Raw genomic sequence first — 16,597 nt, 5'->3', positions numbered from 1 at the left:
AAAAAATGTTTTTATGTAACAAGAGTGCCGACAAAAGAGACCCCATCCCACTTTAACAATCCCTCCTGTATCTACCAGACTTATGTTCTTCAGTTGAATGGAAACAGGACACACTGTTCATCCTGGACCCGCTCTAAAATATCAACAGGACGTTTGGTGTTGTAGTTAAGGTCCTTGAACTTCCACTTCTTCAGATGTACTGACAGCACTGATGCAAAATTCACATGGTGAAGTCTAGATTAGCCTCAGGTCCAGACATTTTTATATGTCCTTTCCCAGACATAGAGATATGAGTCAGTCTGTTCTTTTCTATGTCACCTACGTGCTGGGCCTGTGTTTGGGTCTGATGTGTCTGCTGCTGGTGACCTGCTGGAGCTCCAAATGGAGAGGTGGGTTCACATGGGACGGTTCTGCTCTGCACTTCAACTGGCATCCTGTTCTCATGGCGTCTGGATCCGTTTTTCTGTATGGCAATGGTAAGATATTGTGTAGTTGTAATGGCATTTTTAACAACACTTATTTATTTTCAACATATACAGTATAAATACACTGAAATGCAGTGTTTTTCAACCTTGGGGTCGGGATCCCACATGGGGTCACCTGGAATTCAAATGGGGTTGCCTGAAATTTCTAGTACTTGATAGACATAAATAAAAACTTCAAAAAATAAAAAACTTACTAATAAAAAATATATGATGATCTGAGAGAGACAATCCCAATCCATAAAAGACATGACAAAGTCTGAAGCTGAAACTGAAGCACTGTGGTTCTGTTTATCTGTCAAATGTTCATTGTGGTCGGTTTCAGATGCTACAGCTCTTTCATAATTTATAGTTTGAGTTCTTGTTTATTCAGTATTAATTGTCAGTCTTGTAAATCCAAGCTGGACTGACTGTACATATCCTGACCAAGGAAAATCAAATTCTCCCTTTGTGCAGCAATCTATACCTGGATTTCTGCCTCTGTCTATAATAATATACATTATATAGACTAAATGTCATCTAAAATTAACGTTTATTTGCAAAATAGTATAGCAAACTATTACATGATAAAAATAAATTAATTTTAGCAAAAAAAAAAAAAAGTCTCCATTTTGAATGTCACCAGAAATTTGTGATGTTAAAATGGGGTCACGAGCCAAACAAAGTTGGAAACCACTGATGTAATGTTTCAAAAAATCATGGGAAGGAATGCTTCTAGGACCCACAAAAGAGTTTGTTCGAGGTGCTCATTGGAAAAAGGGATTCATAAAGTAGATGACAAAACTCCAAGGCACTCTCTTTAAGCATTAAAATGCCTTTATTCTCATGGCATGATCATGTATAGACCTGAAAAAACACTTTAATGTGTTTCAGCTACAGGCCTGCATCAGAAGTCAAACAAAACAGACTGAAACAGACACTGTAATGCTTATTTAACCCATAAAGACCCAAACATCCAGCGATGACCAAAATAATCTACTGATGTACAATGTTTAATACTTGTTGATCCATTAATCCTATCAATACATATAAATAATTGGTGTATAATACAGTTTGTCATCTTTTCATGGTCATCAGATATGACCCATTTGGACACTCCGAGGCTCCATAGTTACTGTTATCTTCTACAGCATTGATTCACCAGTAAAACCCACAGAGTTTGCTGAATAACAGTAGATGGAGACGCTTGTTTTAATGATATATTTTGTTGAAAAAGTCACTTTTTGTTCAGTTTTAATATAACTTTTGAATGTACTCTGAGCTTTTATGAACATCTACATAATCAGTGAATTAAATATAGGAAAAAATATGATTTACACAAAAAAAAAAGAAAATACAGAGGATAATATTATAATAAATTGTGAAACATCTCTTAAGAAAAGTTAAATAGAGAGAGAAATTCATTTGGGAACTGCCACAAAAGTAGCACTGGGTCTTTATGGATTAAAAACAAAAATATTTGATCTGGTTCATGTTGAACTATATTCATGTCAGAGAATAAATATTCCTATCACCATATAAGATTGAGTTTTGTTGCTAATCTAATTATTTTCCTGACAATCTCTCTGTAAACATATGAGCAGAGCCCCAGTGCTGCTTTAAGTGGCCTGTGACCTCAGTGACCTGTCCTAAAAAATATGGAAAAAGCTATTTTTAACCCATTTCATGTGAATAATAAAACTGGCCACAGAAACAACAGTCACACATGTCTAATCATAATGTATTAAAATAGCTGTATATGGGAAAATAGAGCCACTGTCATCCTGGATTATCTTTTATCTCTGTGTGCATTTGCAGCTGTTGTTGTGTACCAGGTCCCGTTCACCTGGAAGCAGAGGAAGTGCATCTGGAAACTGGTGCATGCTGGACTGATGCTGTTGGCTTTGCTCCTGTCTATCCTGGGCCTTTGTGCTGTGTTTGATTCCCACAGAGGACTCAAAATTCGTGACCTGTCCTCTATACACAGCTGGGTGGCCATCAGTGCTGTGATAATGTTTGCATTTCAGGTACAAAAAACACACCTCTGTATATAATAATATAACATTATGCCCCCTCTCTGAGAAGTGGATTTCAGGTCTTGCTGGTTTCTTGTTCTCTTGCTCTCCCCTGTGGATCCGTAACACCCTGAAACCTGTTCATGTCTGGATGGGAAAAGCAATCGTCCTCAGTCTGACCTCGTACATCAGTGACATCAATGAGAAACTGCTTCTTTCCCTGTAAGTATCCTGAACACCCAGTGACTGAAGACAACCCATCGAACATCTTTCCCAGCTTGTTGTCTTGCTCAGACTAACCGAAAACGAAACTCTCTTCACTTCTTTACTCACTGTAGTAACATCAACAGTGGTGAACCTTATAACCCCCTGCCTGTGGAAGTGGTGTTTGCACATTTCCTGAGCATCCTCATTGTGACCTTTGGTTCGGTCATTTTTGGAATCCTGTCCATAAACAAATAGCAGCATCCAGAGACACATCAAGAAAGTATGCATGTAAGTATGCCAGTACTTGGTCTGAGAGGTGAATGAAGAATATTTTTCTATCATACATAATGTATAGCATAAGAATATTTTCATTTTATCTGCATCTTTAACTCTCTGGACATGAGTTTAAGTTGTTGATGTGATTGCAGCTTTTGCGCCATGAAATTGAACAGAGTTTATTTTTGATATGTATAATGTTTTTTGCGTTTTGTGCAGGATTGTTTAGAATTTATTTTAACATTAGTGACCCCACGGGCAGCATGGACCTCTGGTGGTGGTCGGAGGGTCCGAAGGTGCAAATTGGCAGCCACGCTTCCGTCAGAATGCCCCAGGGCAGCTATGGCTACGTATGTAGTTTACCACCACCAGAGTGAGAATGTGAGAGTGAATAATTAATGGATCCACTGTACGCACTTTGAGCATGCATTCATAGAAAAAGTGCTACATAAATCTAATTCATTATTATTATTATTATTATTATTATTATTATTATTATTATTATTATATGTAAGATTTGTTAAGGTACTTTAACCCTTTCATGCATACTGGTTGCTACAGTGGACAGCTATTCTACAGCTTTTCTCTTCTATATTCATGGATTTTGTTGTTTTCGTTGTTTTGGGTTTTTTTTCCACACATATCTTTATTAAAGTTTTAAGACACTACATATCTTTTCTGACATGAATTGGTAACATTATGTAGATCTCTTCTGAGCATAAACCCCCAGAATCACAAGCCCTCCCCATAGTTTTCACACAATTTATCAGTAAATACATGTTTCTGTGTGTCAAAAATTAAACGTGTGGTGTCCAGCTGAGTGGACATTTCTGCAACTTCATGAAAAATAGGTCCATAAGATTTTTTTTTTCATTATTATTATTTTTTTATATATATTTTTAAAATTTGTTAAATTATTTTTATTTTATTTTATTTTTTTTAAATTTATTTTTCAGAAGAAAATTTTCAATCGCATTGTTTTTTTCATGCCTAAAGAAGAATAAAAACACTCAGGAAAAAATTGATTAAGGTTCTCATAATTCGTGCACGAAAGGGTTAAGGAACTGACGTGACTTTGTGATCAGTAGAAAAAGATAGGGTAAGGTGGCGGGAGTATATAAGTTGTACTTCATCCTGCTCCTTCTTGAATATTTTTTAATTTTTTGTTTTTTCAACTTTTTTCCCCCCTGTTGTTTTTGTTCTATGTTCGAAATAAAATAAATAAATAAATAAATAAATAAATAAATAAAATAATGCAATAATAAGTGGACTCCCTACAGGCTTCTGTGTGCTACAGGATCACAGAGGATGTTTTTCAACTGCACAATACTTCCAAGATGTTTCATTTAACAAGTATACATATTCAACATGTTTTCAAAGATGTGTAAACTCCTAATAAAGCATTTTAAATGGATTTATCAAAAATAAATGTGATATGATGCATTCTTCTTAATACCTTAATATATGGCAAACTGTATTTGTTGAACCTTTTTATAGTATATTTTTACATTTTACAGTGGTCATTTTACTTGCCTGCAGAGTTGAGTGAATAAATAAATGACCTAAGTCTTTTCCTTTTGTCCTTTTGTTCTTTTCCCGTAAGACACTAATAAACAGGAAATAAGTGAAACTGCAGTTATTGCAGCCAAGTGTAATACAGTCACTCACCACTGGAGGTCACTGCAGTACCATATGTGGTGATTATTTGCAATCCCTTGTAAAAAAAACAAAACAAAACAAAACACTGAAATAATTGGCGACACACAGTTTACGGACAATATCAGCTTTAAGACGCGCCTCTGCTTTCATTGGAGAGAACTTTTGTTTTCATGTTGGCCACTTCTAGTCGACAGAAGAAAGGAAAAAGGAGAGGGATTGTGAACCCTTGGAGGCGGCGCTGCGTCTCAGAGACATTAATTGAAGACAGAGAAGAAGAATGCATTCACTTCCTATGAGGTCAAAGGGCACCAGCTGGCCTGTCACAACACGGCCAACCAGCTAGCTTAGCTGCAGCATAACCCGTCATTTCATCTTTCAAAATGGATGTAAATCAAGCGAAACAGGAACACCTACTCGCATTAAAAGGTATTTTTGTAGTACGTGATAGTAGCAAACAGACAGTGGTGTTGCCAGACGTTGTACGGAATAAAACGTGTTTTTATGCCGCAGTGCATTAGACTGTTGTCATTTGTTTTTCCTTTAAGATGCTAACTATAACCAAGACAGTGTCAGACTTTCACATTTTGACAGTTGCATTCCAAACTGATATGACACGCGTAGATTTAAAAAGCTGCTAACATTTTCTAATTAAATGTAAAATCTGAAATAGAAAGAGGAAGTGCAACAATAAATTTTCCGCAGAGAATACCAAGGTGTTACCTAGCTTTGGCTGCGGTGTTCTCGGCTAACTTCGTAAGCTAGGTCAACTGAAAAAGAAACCTAACAATGGGGAAATTACCAGTAAAGTAAGATAACATCACCTGAAGAATTAAAAGTTTGCATGTCGGGGTTGCTCGTTTTCTTTTTTGTTCAACCTAAAATGCACTATCCATGGCATGACAAGGAAGTGGTGTGGAACAGTTTGTGTTGCTCTAAGATGCTAATAACTGCTATATTAGCAGCTCGAGTATTAAATCGGACAGCACTAGCCTGTTCAGTTTATTTCACTTATCAGATGCTTGTGGTGTGTATCGGACATATGTTAAATTATATGGATTATATTTCCCATTCTTTTACAGTAATGCGGTTAACAAAGCCAACACTCTTCACAAATCTGCCAGTGACATGTGAGGATCGAGACCTGCCAGGTGAGTCTGTTTATGTCAGTAAAATGTCAAAACTCAGAGCTATAAATGAATGTGTTTTTATGTCAGGCAGACATGTAGCAAAAGAGGAGTTAAACTTCAAAGCTGTTGGCAAGACAACAGGAGATGTGGTACTTGTGCTAAAGAAAGTCTCATGTGGATATGAATCTGTATTTGGGTTGCAGTTATGAGTTTAGATGTGGATAATCAGATCTATACTTAACAAGGCATGTTGAAATGGTCAGGAAATCAAATCCAGCAGGATGTTTAGAATTGTACCAGGTAATGCTATTCCTGTTGGAAACTGAAGGAGAGACAGCACTGAAACACTACACAGTAAAGCTGCAGGCATTGGGTTGGGTTCCTACCAGGATCATGTACCATAGAGGCAGCAGTGCTAACAAGCTATTGATGTTTACTGTACAGTATGATTATATGCTTCATAGAGATGGTGGGGATATTAATAAAAAGCAATCTGTAACATAATGCATATATACAGTAATGGAGATCGTGCAATGATTGAATGAATGGCTGTGTGTGTTTGTTTGTTTTTATTTTTATAATTATTTATTTGCTATTGTGATGTTTGTGTCTGGTTGTTGGAGTTTTTATTATGCACTGACTGGTGGACACTTTTTAATTTCATTGTACATGTTTCATGTTACAATGACAATAAAGACTATTCTATTCTATTCTATTCTATTCTATAAGATGAAGAACAATAGGAAAATGTCTGTCATGTAATATTTTTACATTGCTCAATAAGGTTTTAAATCGGGCTAGGCAACATATTGAATTGATTGAGATTTTGTTTTTGAATGACTGCACTTTCAACGTCACTGCTTCTGTTAGATAACTTTCTTGCTCTGCAACAACTCAAAATGTATCTGAATTGGCCAATGCATTAATTCTGAATGTTCCTCCAATCTTTGCCTTTTAATAGTGCTTCATTTACTTAAAAACAATTAGATTTAATCAAATAGTACTCATCTGCACCTTTTCTTATGCAGTTGTTGTAGCTGTTATATTGCATGTATACTAATTATAGTTAAATCAAACAAATTATTTATAATTGTGTTTTATCTAGAGCTCAGTGGAGACCAAAAAAATGACTGAAATCAAGAGTCATCCGTAACACTGAAATGACAACAGACATTTTATCTCCTGACCCAACCCTACTTATAATAATGAAAACAGATGCTTTTGTTTTATGGGTTTAAATATTAGTTTTAAGTAGCTTGATGTTCACTGTTATTTTTTAGGCTTCATTTTATGCCATTTGATGAGAAACCTTCAATGTTTGTCTAATCATTACATTGTGAAGATGGTGCCACCATTTCACATTAACTTGCACAACAGGGAACACAAGAGGGACTGAGAGCAGAGGGTGCTCTGTTTCCACTGACACCCAGAGTGATGTATATGATATATGTTTCATACAATAATCTCATATCAGATGTTAAACAGTGTTGTTAAGGGAATGCTGAAAAAATAGTTTACAGTTACAGCAATGGCCTGTAATAAGCATAATATTACTGATGATGTACTAATACAAAAGTAAGTAAGTCAAAAATCAGCTATGTAAAAACCTTTTGCTAATATCATTATTGAATTACCTCTATGTATTTGTACACAAAAATAATAGAATTCAGTGCATAATATAGGGAGGAAAAGTTTAATTGCATATACATTTTAACCTCATATGTATTTTGTATTGGCTGTGAACATCTGCATTGTAGCTCAAAAATCCAAGACCCTGCTCCCAAATTTAGATGGCAGTCCCACTGAGAGTTTCCAGTGTTTGTTTTGCCTTTGGGCAGTGTTCAACACAGAGCAATGTGTTTGCAGCACTGGTAACTGAACCCCAGTCCACATAAACCATAAATCACCATGACATTTCTAAGTAGGCTGGCTATTTATATAAAAGTAGAATGAAGTGTAGCGATATAAAGCTCACAAATAATAAGTGATTAAATTTGACTTCAGAAAGATGAAGTCAGTTTATTTCAGTTTTAACCGAAGTCTCGACTTTAGACTCTTCATAAGATTAATCATTTAATCATATAAGTTTCTGTAGGGGTAGGATTACAGATGGGCAGTATCTTGCAGCTGTTTGTAAAACCCTGCAGAAAATAGGAAGGACAGTAAAGACAGACTTCTGTTTAGGGCTTTTGTCATGTGCAGATTTTATGTGGTTCAACTCATAGTTTAAATTGATTAATTCATGTTCAATGCAGTATACAGAAACTACAACTCTGTTTTTCCACCCATAGGGGATTTGTTTGGTGAACTCATGAGAGTGGACCCATCGACCATCAAAGGAGCAGAAACATTGATGCTCGGAGAGATGCTTACCTTACCACAGAACTTTGGGTATTACATACAAACTCACAGTAAACTCTGATTACCCATTACTGTTTGTGTATTCCGTTCTTTGACTTTTCTCTATTGTTGAATGGCAGAAATATTTTCCTTGGTGAGACCTTCTCCAGTTACATAAGTGTGCACAATGACAGCAATCAAGTTGTAAAGGATATTCTTGTGAAGGTACTGTTAAGTTACCTGTCAACCATGTGCATATTATCACACAGCTTTCCTTTCCGTTTCCATCATAATCATCCTGTTGTGTCATGTGACTTTTTCCAGGCTGACCTACAGACCAGCTCACAGAGACTCAACCTCTCTGCGTCGAACTCAGCGGTGGCAGAGCTCAAACCAGAGTGCTGCATTGACGATGTTATCCACCACGAAGTCAAAGAAATCGGAACACACATGTAAGTCTTTTTTTCTCGAGCTAATTTTGTCACAGCTGTGCACAAACACCCCATCACAAACCAAAAATATCCTGCTGGCTCACTTTTGATGTGTTAATACAGTATAAAGCACAGTTGAACATGAAAACGACTCCATGCTATTTGTTCATGTCCTGTTTTCCAGCTTAGTTTGTGCAGTCAGTTACACTACTCAGTACGGGGAGAAGCTATATTTTCGGAAGTTCTTCAAATTCCAGGTGAGTTATATTTGAGCATTCTCATTAGATGACAGCAGTAAACTCATGTGGAGGCTTGGTAGAGGCCTGACAAATGTCACATGTCTACAACAAACCACACATAATGACTATCCCATAGTCTTGCTGCAGTGAGTTGTTGAACTCATCCTTCTCTTTTGCAGCATGTTCAGAAAGACCAGTTTTCTTCTTAATTATTTAAGATTATAATCAATTTTAGAAACAGTCTTACTATTTTTTTTCTGAATGGAAAAACAGTGTGAGAAAACCCCTGCATTCAGTTTGCAATCTATTTTCAATCAGGTTTTAAAGCCTCTGGACGTGAAAACAAAGTTCTACAATGCAGAGGTAAGTTAACCGTTCTTCGGCTCTATACTGTTAGCATCATTCTATTCTTATATGAAATGTAGTCGTCAGTGTACAGACTCTGTGCCCTTACTGTAAATCTCTCATCACACCATTCTGCTGAATAGAAAAAAATGTTTTCTATTACATGGAAGTCAATAACATGCTTCATATCCTAATAGGGGCATAATGTCTCTTTGGAAACCCTTGTGCCTTCTCAACTTGTATTGAGTCTAAATTCAGAGCTGGAGATCAAGGCACTTCCTGAAAAGAGACAAAAAAGCTTTTCTTTCCTCATTTTCATACAGTAGCTTGTAATGTTAGAATGCAAATATTCATTGTCATCATCTTTGGCATGTAACTTCATTTGTTTATTATTATTGTGTTTTGTATTTTTATTTTCTCCATTAGAGTGACCTCAGTTCTGTGGTAATTGTTTCTTCTGTTCTCATTGCTGAACATCAGCTTTTCCTAATCCTTTTTTGTCTTTCTATAAGGCCAGTAGAAAGGTGCAAAATAAAAAATGGAAACACATGTATAGATGTTAAAAAAGCCTTTTAAAACACTATAATAAAGCAGCTGTAAAACAACATGCTTGCAGTAGTTTTAACACATGAACTGTTGACATGAGTTTTCCATTATTTTTCTCTTGCCCTTTCTGTGGACTCTCATGCTTTCTTGCCAACTCATCATGCACAGTTTTTTTTTTTTTTTTCTTTTTTGAAAATGACATTTCTGGTGGCAAATTGTGGTGGGTGGGTTTGCATTGATTTCTAAAAGTACCCTGAAAATGGAATTGAAATCTGTATATAATGATGCAAACAATGGGAAAATGATAATGATACGTAAGTCCATTTTCAGCAGCTGTATTTTTCATTTGACGGGTTTTATTGTGGTGTAAAAAAAAAAAAAAAAATCTTACCATGAATAGATAGAACAACAAAGTTACTTTCATTTCACTGATTCGATGCAGGTCGGAATTGATTAAAACAGAAGTCAATTAATGAACTGACATATTTGATTAGATGTTTGAGGTTGGAATGGCTTTGCATGGACCCCAGGTGCTAAGCTCTGTGATTTAACATTAACCTCATTCAGAATGGTTCATGGGTCAGTTCTTAAACTATGAATTGCAGGCATGAACTAATCTCTGCTTCCTTCTTATTGTATCTTACTGTATAGTTGAGGTTGCACAGTTCTAAAGACCATGAAGTGCTGCTGTTCCGAAACATCACCTACTGACCAAAGAATGTCCAATTTAGATTACATTACGATACTTATGATGTGCTCAATTTGTTTAGTTGTTGCTAGTATTATATTAAAAAATACAGTAACCTAAGTTTACTTTTGGCAAAAAAAATACTACCTTTTATTCTATGTCAGTCACTTTCCTGTTCCTTATTACATGCTCATACAGAAGGACATGGAGACATATACTGTAGATTGTGTCAGAATTGTCCTTTTGGATAGTAGTTAATACTTAAAGGGGTCATACTTTGCTAAACCCACTTTTATCATTCTTTGGTACATTTATTTGTGTATTTGGACCCTAATAGTTCATAAAGTTTGAATTTGAATCCTCCAGGTGCTGCAAAGCTATATTTATATTCATTCCGGCAAAAATCGAGTGGATTTCTACAACCCGTTTTAATTCCTGCTTAATTTGTTACATTTTACAATTAGTTACGTCACAACATTTTCACATATAAGGTCAAGACTTCCGACGAACATTTTGTCCAAGTACGCCATAATTTTTTGTCAGCAGCAGCGGTTGTAGTAAAAATTGAAAATATGTCCAAACTTTGAGCTGATTCCAGTTTCACTTGTTGGTTGTATTAACGAACACAAGTGGCTGAACGGGACAGAAAGCTCGGCCAACAACCTGGAGGGGGTGGGGGGTGAAGTGACTCGTGCATTTAAAGGGCCAGGGTTCAAAACAACCTTTACCATGTCATTAGTCAGAAATTGGGTTGAAGATGGGCCTGTGGAGTTGAATTAATGAAGAATTCAGACCCAAGCAGAGCATTTACAGTTTATGTAGACCACAGGGAAATGTTTTAAAATGCATAATTCCATTTAAAAATGCAAAATATCATTCCTTTAATGCTTTTTTATTCAGTCATTTGGATTGCAGTGTTTGAGAAAGTACCAGCAATGTTCTTTTCTGTAAAGGGAGCCAAAGATACATTTACATAAATCTACATATTTAACAGCTTTGAATGAAAGAGCTGATTGTGTAACTGTTATAGATCATTTAAATATGTGGAGTGGAAAACAACAAATCTTTGCTGGAAAGGCTTTGAAGATGATGGGAATAATTATCAGATTGGTTATAAACACTCAAGTCGTTGATACTTGACACGTCAACTTAAAAGCACTGGCAGTTTGACAAACATAGCAGCTGTGCAACCTCTACTGTACTACTGTAAACTCTGCTGGTCAGCACATGTACTAACTATGTCCTCCAAGGTATACTGAGCACTCTGAGTAGAACCCAATCTGTGCAGTCCAGACAGTGTTCTATGTTTATCTTCTCTTAAATTATATCTATTCATACAACTCACATCACCTGAGGAGTAGTTTATGGTAGTATGAGTTTTTGCACAAGCCTAACCCTTTTTAAAACCTAATGATGAAAGTAATGTGTTGCTCAGTTCACCTTAGAGATGATGTCGGTCCAGTTCAGTGTCAAATATTAGTTTGACCCCTGACCTTCTCCTCCAGACAGATGAAGTGTTTCTGGAGGCTCAGATCCAGAACATCACCACTTCACCCATGTTCATGGAGAAGGTCTCACTAGAGCCCTCCATGATGTACAACGTCTCAGAGCTCAACATAGTCACAAATAGTGACGATGGGTAAGTATCAGAGGACCCGGTGATCGGATTAAAAAGAAATTGTCAATTTAGTCCATACTGATAAATTTCAGATCATTATTTCCTTGAGTTTTATGGCGTATTTTTGGACCTGAGTGAAAGTTGAAGAAAACAGAAGGTTATTACCTCCGCCAAGGAGGTTATGTTTTTGCCAGGGTTTGTTTGTTTGTTTGTCTGTCTGTCTGTCTGTTAGTGTGCAACATAACTCAAAAAGTTATGGACAGATTTTGATTGAAATTTTCAGGGTTTGTTGGAAATGGGATAAGGAAGAAATTATTAAATTTTGGTGGTGATCGGGGGTGGGGGGGCCCACAGACCACAAAATTTCATCAAAATCTGTCCATAACTTTTTGAGTTATGTTGCACACTAACAGACAGACAGACAGACAAACAAACAAACCCTGGCAAAAACATAACCTCCTTGGCGTGGGGGGGCCCACGGGGGGGCGGGGGGGGCACTGATCAGCCTTGGCGGAGGTCTGCGCTCTCCGAGTGCTTCTAGTTTGTAGAAAAGAATTAATAAGATGAAAATGACATAAAAGATGCAATGCAATGAAAACAGTATGAAAGTCACAAAACAAGATAAAAATGGTCTGATAGATTCAACAAGGCAAAAAAACCCCATGCAAAACAAGACAGAAATGGCAATTAAAGATCTAAAAAGATGTTGATGTTGAGGAGACAGAAAATACTGAAAAACATGAAAAAAGACAAAAGCCTATAAAAGAAGAAAACGCACCTGTAGGTTTTTTTTGTGATGTTGTCCTTATTCTGTTCATTTTATCTAAAGCCTGAATGAAAATCCTGAAGTGTTGATGCCCAAAGATAAAAGAAAAATGTGTATCTGTAAAATTCAGCTGCACTAATCATAGCTGCTTAACTCTAAGGAATATTCTCACTGCACAGTCACAGAAAAAATTATTAGACCACCCTTGTTTTCTTCAATTTCTTGTCCATTTTAATGCCTGGTACAACTAAAGGTACATTTGTTTGGACAAATATAATGATAACAACAAAAATAGCTCATAAGAGTTTAATTTCAGAGCTGATATCTATCCATTTTCTATATTTTCTTGATAGTAACCAAAATCACTTCACTTCTTACATTAATATCTATGGCATTGTACTGCCAAAAACAGTGCTTTTAGACATTCTATGTTTTCTTTTCTGTCTGTTTTAGTCACATGGTACACACAGGAGTTAGTACTGGATTGCATAACCATTGTTTTTGATGATTTTTGATGGTCTAACAATTTTTTCCACCACTGTATAATATGATATTGGGATATGATATAAAACTATATCATGCTTATTATCATCATCATTGTATCACCCAGCCCTACTGTATTATGGCTCTGATACAGTAGTACAGTGCAATAGGCAGCTTTTCCAATGACCTGTACCTTATTTATTTATTTATTTATTTATTTATTTATATATTTATTTAAATCTACCAGAGAGTCTACATTTGGGAAGATGTCCTACCTGCAGCCCATGGACACGCGGCAGTACCTCTACTGTTTGAAGCCAAAGCCAGAGTATGCAGAGAAGGCTGGCGTCATCAAGGGGGTGACGGTGATAGGGAAGCTTGACATAGTGTGGAAGACTAACCTGGGGGAGAGGGGCAGGCTACAGACCAGCCAGTTACAGAGAATGGTATGTGGACCCTCTGAACATGTGTGCCCTGTCTTTGTTTATTTATGTATTTATGACTTTATTTCCAATCTAATTCAACTTTATTTGTAAGGCAAAGCAGGTTTATTTATATAGCACATTTCATGTACAAGACAATTCAAAGTGCTTTACATAAAACATAAAAGCATTACAGCAGGGGGCAGGGGAAGCAATAAAAAGTATGGGCATTAAAAAGAAAAATAATAAAAAAAAAAAAAAAACACAAAATGGATGAACAGATTAAACAGATAAGCAGATAAAAACTTTAAGCTTAAAAGAAACAGTGCAGATCAGAACTTCTGAATACAAACTCTATTCAAATGCAGCTGAGAACAGGTGGGTCTTTAACCTGGATTTAAATAAACTGAGTGTTTCAGCTGATCTGAGGTTTTCTGGGAGTTTGTTCCAGACATGTGGAGCATAGAAGCTGAACGCAGCTTCTCCGTGTCTGGTTCTGACTTTGGGAACTGACAAAAGACCGGATCCAGATGACCTGAGGGGTCTGGTGGGTTCATACTGGGTCAGGAGGTCACCGATGTATTTTTGGTCTTAGAGAGGACTCTAGCAGCAGAGTTCTGAATGAGCTGCAGTTGTCTAATTAGATTTTTTGTAAAGCACTTTATAACAACCAAAGTGCTGTATAGAAGAAGAAATAAAAACCAAAATAAAAGAGTAAAATATAAGAATAGATTAAAAGACATACAACTGTACAAAAAAAAGTCAGTGCTGTACAGAAGAATAAATGAAACCTAAATAAAAGAATAAAAAACATAAAAAGCTGTACAATAAAAAAAAAAAAACAAAAAATAAGAACAATAAACCAATACCAAATAAAACAATCGAATAAAAATAATACAGTCAAACATCTCACATGGCTTCAAAAGCCAAGGAGAAAAATGTATTTGGTAGGGGACAATGCACATTAATGAGCAACTGTACTGAACAAAATTAGATGCGATTGTGCCGGATTATAGTGAAAATCTTCATTTGCATCTGTAGTCCCTTGGCAGGTAACAGAAAACATCACAGTTTAAACATAGAAATAGAACAATAAAGGAAAAACACATTAAAAGGTTAAACGTTACTAGAAGTTGTTTTTAGCCACTGTTTGAGTTGAGTTTTATAGGTAGGATATGTGGAGCATTCTCTTATTGAGAGCGCTAGATTTCCTGTGTTTAGTTCATTTCACACAAAGTATATTTTGTCCAAAAGTGGTTCTTCTGGGTGGGACCTCAGAGTCCCTTCTAAAGGAGGTTCTGGTTCTGATACCACTGAGTCCTTGGTTTAAAGAACTCGGACATGGGACGAGGGACAAGTCCATGTAGTACCTTGTAAATAACGCATATTGTTAGCCTAGTTATTATAATTATTAGTCATTTTTTTCAGGACATAGCCAATGGTGCAAAATGAAGCAGCAGTGTTAGAGGAGTGAAGTTACACAGATATCACAATATGGCGCAAAATATAACTTAGGCTATTATGCTACGAGGCTAACGATATTTTAAAACTGTAAAATTTTCAAAACACAGCAGGTTATACTTAACTAAAATGTTGCACTGATGACATGACAGTGTTTTTTGTTTTTTGTTTTTTTTTATCAAGGACTTGATGTTGTCAAAATAAAGGTGCCTTCTATTTTTCGTTCTCTCCTGTTGATGATATTGTGTTTCTGTTGTCCTCTCCAGGCTCCAGGGTACGGAGATATCCGGCTGTCATTAGAAATGATTCCTGATACTGTCAACATCGAGGAGCCTTTCGATATCATCTGTAAAATCACCAACTGCAGGTAAAACCTCCAAGTCAAGCCAGTTTTCTTCCCATTTCATGCAACGTACAAATGACAACCATTCTGCTTTTGTAACTGTAACCTTCTGTCTGCTCTGTGTTTGTTTTAGTGAAAGAACCATGGACCTGGTGCTGGAGATGTGTAATACCAGATCAGTCCACTGGTGTGGTATATCAGGGCGACAGCTGGGGAAACTTAGTCCTGGTGCCTTCCTCTCGCTGCCCCTCACACTCCTCTCATCCATGCAGGGTCTTCAGGTACGTTAAGTCAAATAGAAAACCTACTCATTAATCTGTGTGTGGATGGTAATGTGTTTTTTTTGTATTTCTTTGTTTTAGAGTATTTCCGGGTTAAGACTGACAGACACTTTTCTGAAGAGGACTTACGAATATGATGACATTGCACAAGTGTGTGTGATCTGCCCGTATACAAGCAACGAGAGCTAGAAATTTTATTTACTTTTTAATTTTCTAGATTTGAATGGACCAAGTGTACAATTATGTACATAAGGTATTGTGGGAAAGTCTAAGGCCACCTTAGGTTTGGATGTTTTTGCAGGGTTGTAATGAGATACATATTTATTTCTCAGTATTTTTTTTTTCAGAAACCACAGGAGAAATGTGCTCAGTGTTAAAGACACAAACAAATCTCAGCTAAATGGTTCCTACAGGAAAAGGTCTGCATTTACAGTGACCTCTGATCCTGTGAAAAGAAGTAGCCCCAAACAATAAGTTCTCATGTCTTGAGTGAAACCTGGTGTAATAAACCAGAATATTACTGGAGTAAATCTCATATTGTCAGTGACGTAAAAGCAGAGAGAGGTCATATTTAGGTCAAACTGTAGGAACGTTTTTTTTCCTGAAGTTTTTGTTTTTAATGCTGTTTCCTGTTGTATCTTGACAGAGAATTTGAGAAATTCATACTGTTTGTACGTCACTATTACTTTGCTACACCAACTAACTTAATGGCCTAAGACCTTTGCACAGTACTCTATGCTCACATTTCTCTTTTTGCAACCTCAGAGGATAAAGTTGTAAAATAATATAAATCTCTTTCTTTAACAATAATCTTGTAAATGTGCATAAATGTTAATAAACATTACTGTTTTCTTTGATTATTTGCTTTTAAAACCTATTTCATGGTCTC

General features: G+C 36.3%; 2 protein-coding genes across 3 annotated transcripts; both read left to right on the top strand.

The window, feature by feature from the left end:
* The first annotated feature begins 346 nt into the window (after nucleotides 1-346).
* On the top strand, nucleotides 347-2,938 carry LOC115430594 (cytochrome b ascorbate-dependent protein 3-like). Its single transcript, XM_030150688.1, has 4 exons — nucleotides 347-476; nucleotides 2,280-2,488; nucleotides 2,547-2,698; nucleotides 2,815-2,938. The coding sequence occupies exons 1-4, from the start codon at nucleotides 347-349 to the stop codon at nucleotides 2,936-2,938; spliced, it is 615 nt and encodes a 204-aa protein (XP_030006548.1).
* Nucleotides 2,939-4,895: 1,957 nt separating this feature from the next.
* Nucleotides 4,896-16,585, top strand: trappc13 (trafficking protein particle complex subunit 13). Of its 2 annotated transcripts, XM_030150293.1 has the most exons (13): nucleotides 4,896-5,044; nucleotides 5,698-5,766; nucleotides 8,037-8,136; nucleotides 8,226-8,310; nucleotides 8,410-8,537; nucleotides 8,701-8,773; nucleotides 9,074-9,118; nucleotides 9,527-9,544; nucleotides 11,840-11,973; nucleotides 13,449-13,647; nucleotides 15,351-15,451; nucleotides 15,561-15,708; nucleotides 15,790-16,585. In XM_030150293.1, exons 1-13 carry the CDS (start codon nucleotides 4,999-5,001, stop codon nucleotides 15,895-15,897), a joined length of 1,254 nt encoding a protein of 417 aa, XP_030006153.1. In that variant the 5' UTR covers nucleotides 4,896-4,998; the 3' UTR covers nucleotides 15,898-16,585. The 2 variants fall into 2 exon arrangements, with proteins under 2 accessions (XP_030006153.1, XP_030006154.1); XM_030150294.1 differs by lacking the exon at nucleotides 9,527-9,544.
* Nucleotides 16,586-16,597: the final 12 nt, after the last annotated feature.

The sequence above is a fragment of the Sphaeramia orbicularis genome, chromosome 12, assembly GCF_902148855.1.
Source record: "Sphaeramia orbicularis chromosome 12, fSphaOr1.1, whole genome shotgun sequence".
Taxonomy (NCBI): Eukaryota; Metazoa; Chordata; class Actinopteri; order Kurtiformes; family Apogonidae; genus Sphaeramia; species Sphaeramia orbicularis.
The sequence above is the reverse complement of the archived record's forward strand: the minus strand, read 5'-3'. Positions and strand labels throughout refer to the sequence as shown.

Coding starts and splice junctions, on each gene's coding strand:
- trappc13 (XM_030150293.1), top strand. CDS start 4,999: ATGGATGTAAATCAAGCGAAACAGGAACACCTACTCGCATTAAAAG. Junction 15,452..15,560: donor TGTAAAATCACCAACTGCAG/GTAAAACCTCCA, acceptor TGTTTGTTTTAG/TGAAAGAACCATGGACCTGG. Junction 15,709..15,789: donor CATCCATGCAGGGTCTTCAG/GTACGTTAAGTC, acceptor TCTTTGTTTTAG/AGTATTTCCGGGTTAAGACT.
- LOC115430594 (XM_030150688.1), top strand. CDS start 347: ATGTGTCTGCTGCTGGTGACCTGCTGGAGCTCCAAATGGAGAGGTGGG. Junction 2,489..2,546: donor TGATAATGTTTGCATTTCAG/GTACAAAAAACA, acceptor CTCTCTGAGAAG/TGGATTTCAGGTCTTGCTGG. Junction 2,699..2,814: donor GAGAAACTGCTTCTTTCCCT/GTAAGTATCCTG, acceptor TACTCACTGTAG/TAACATCAACAGTGGTGAAC.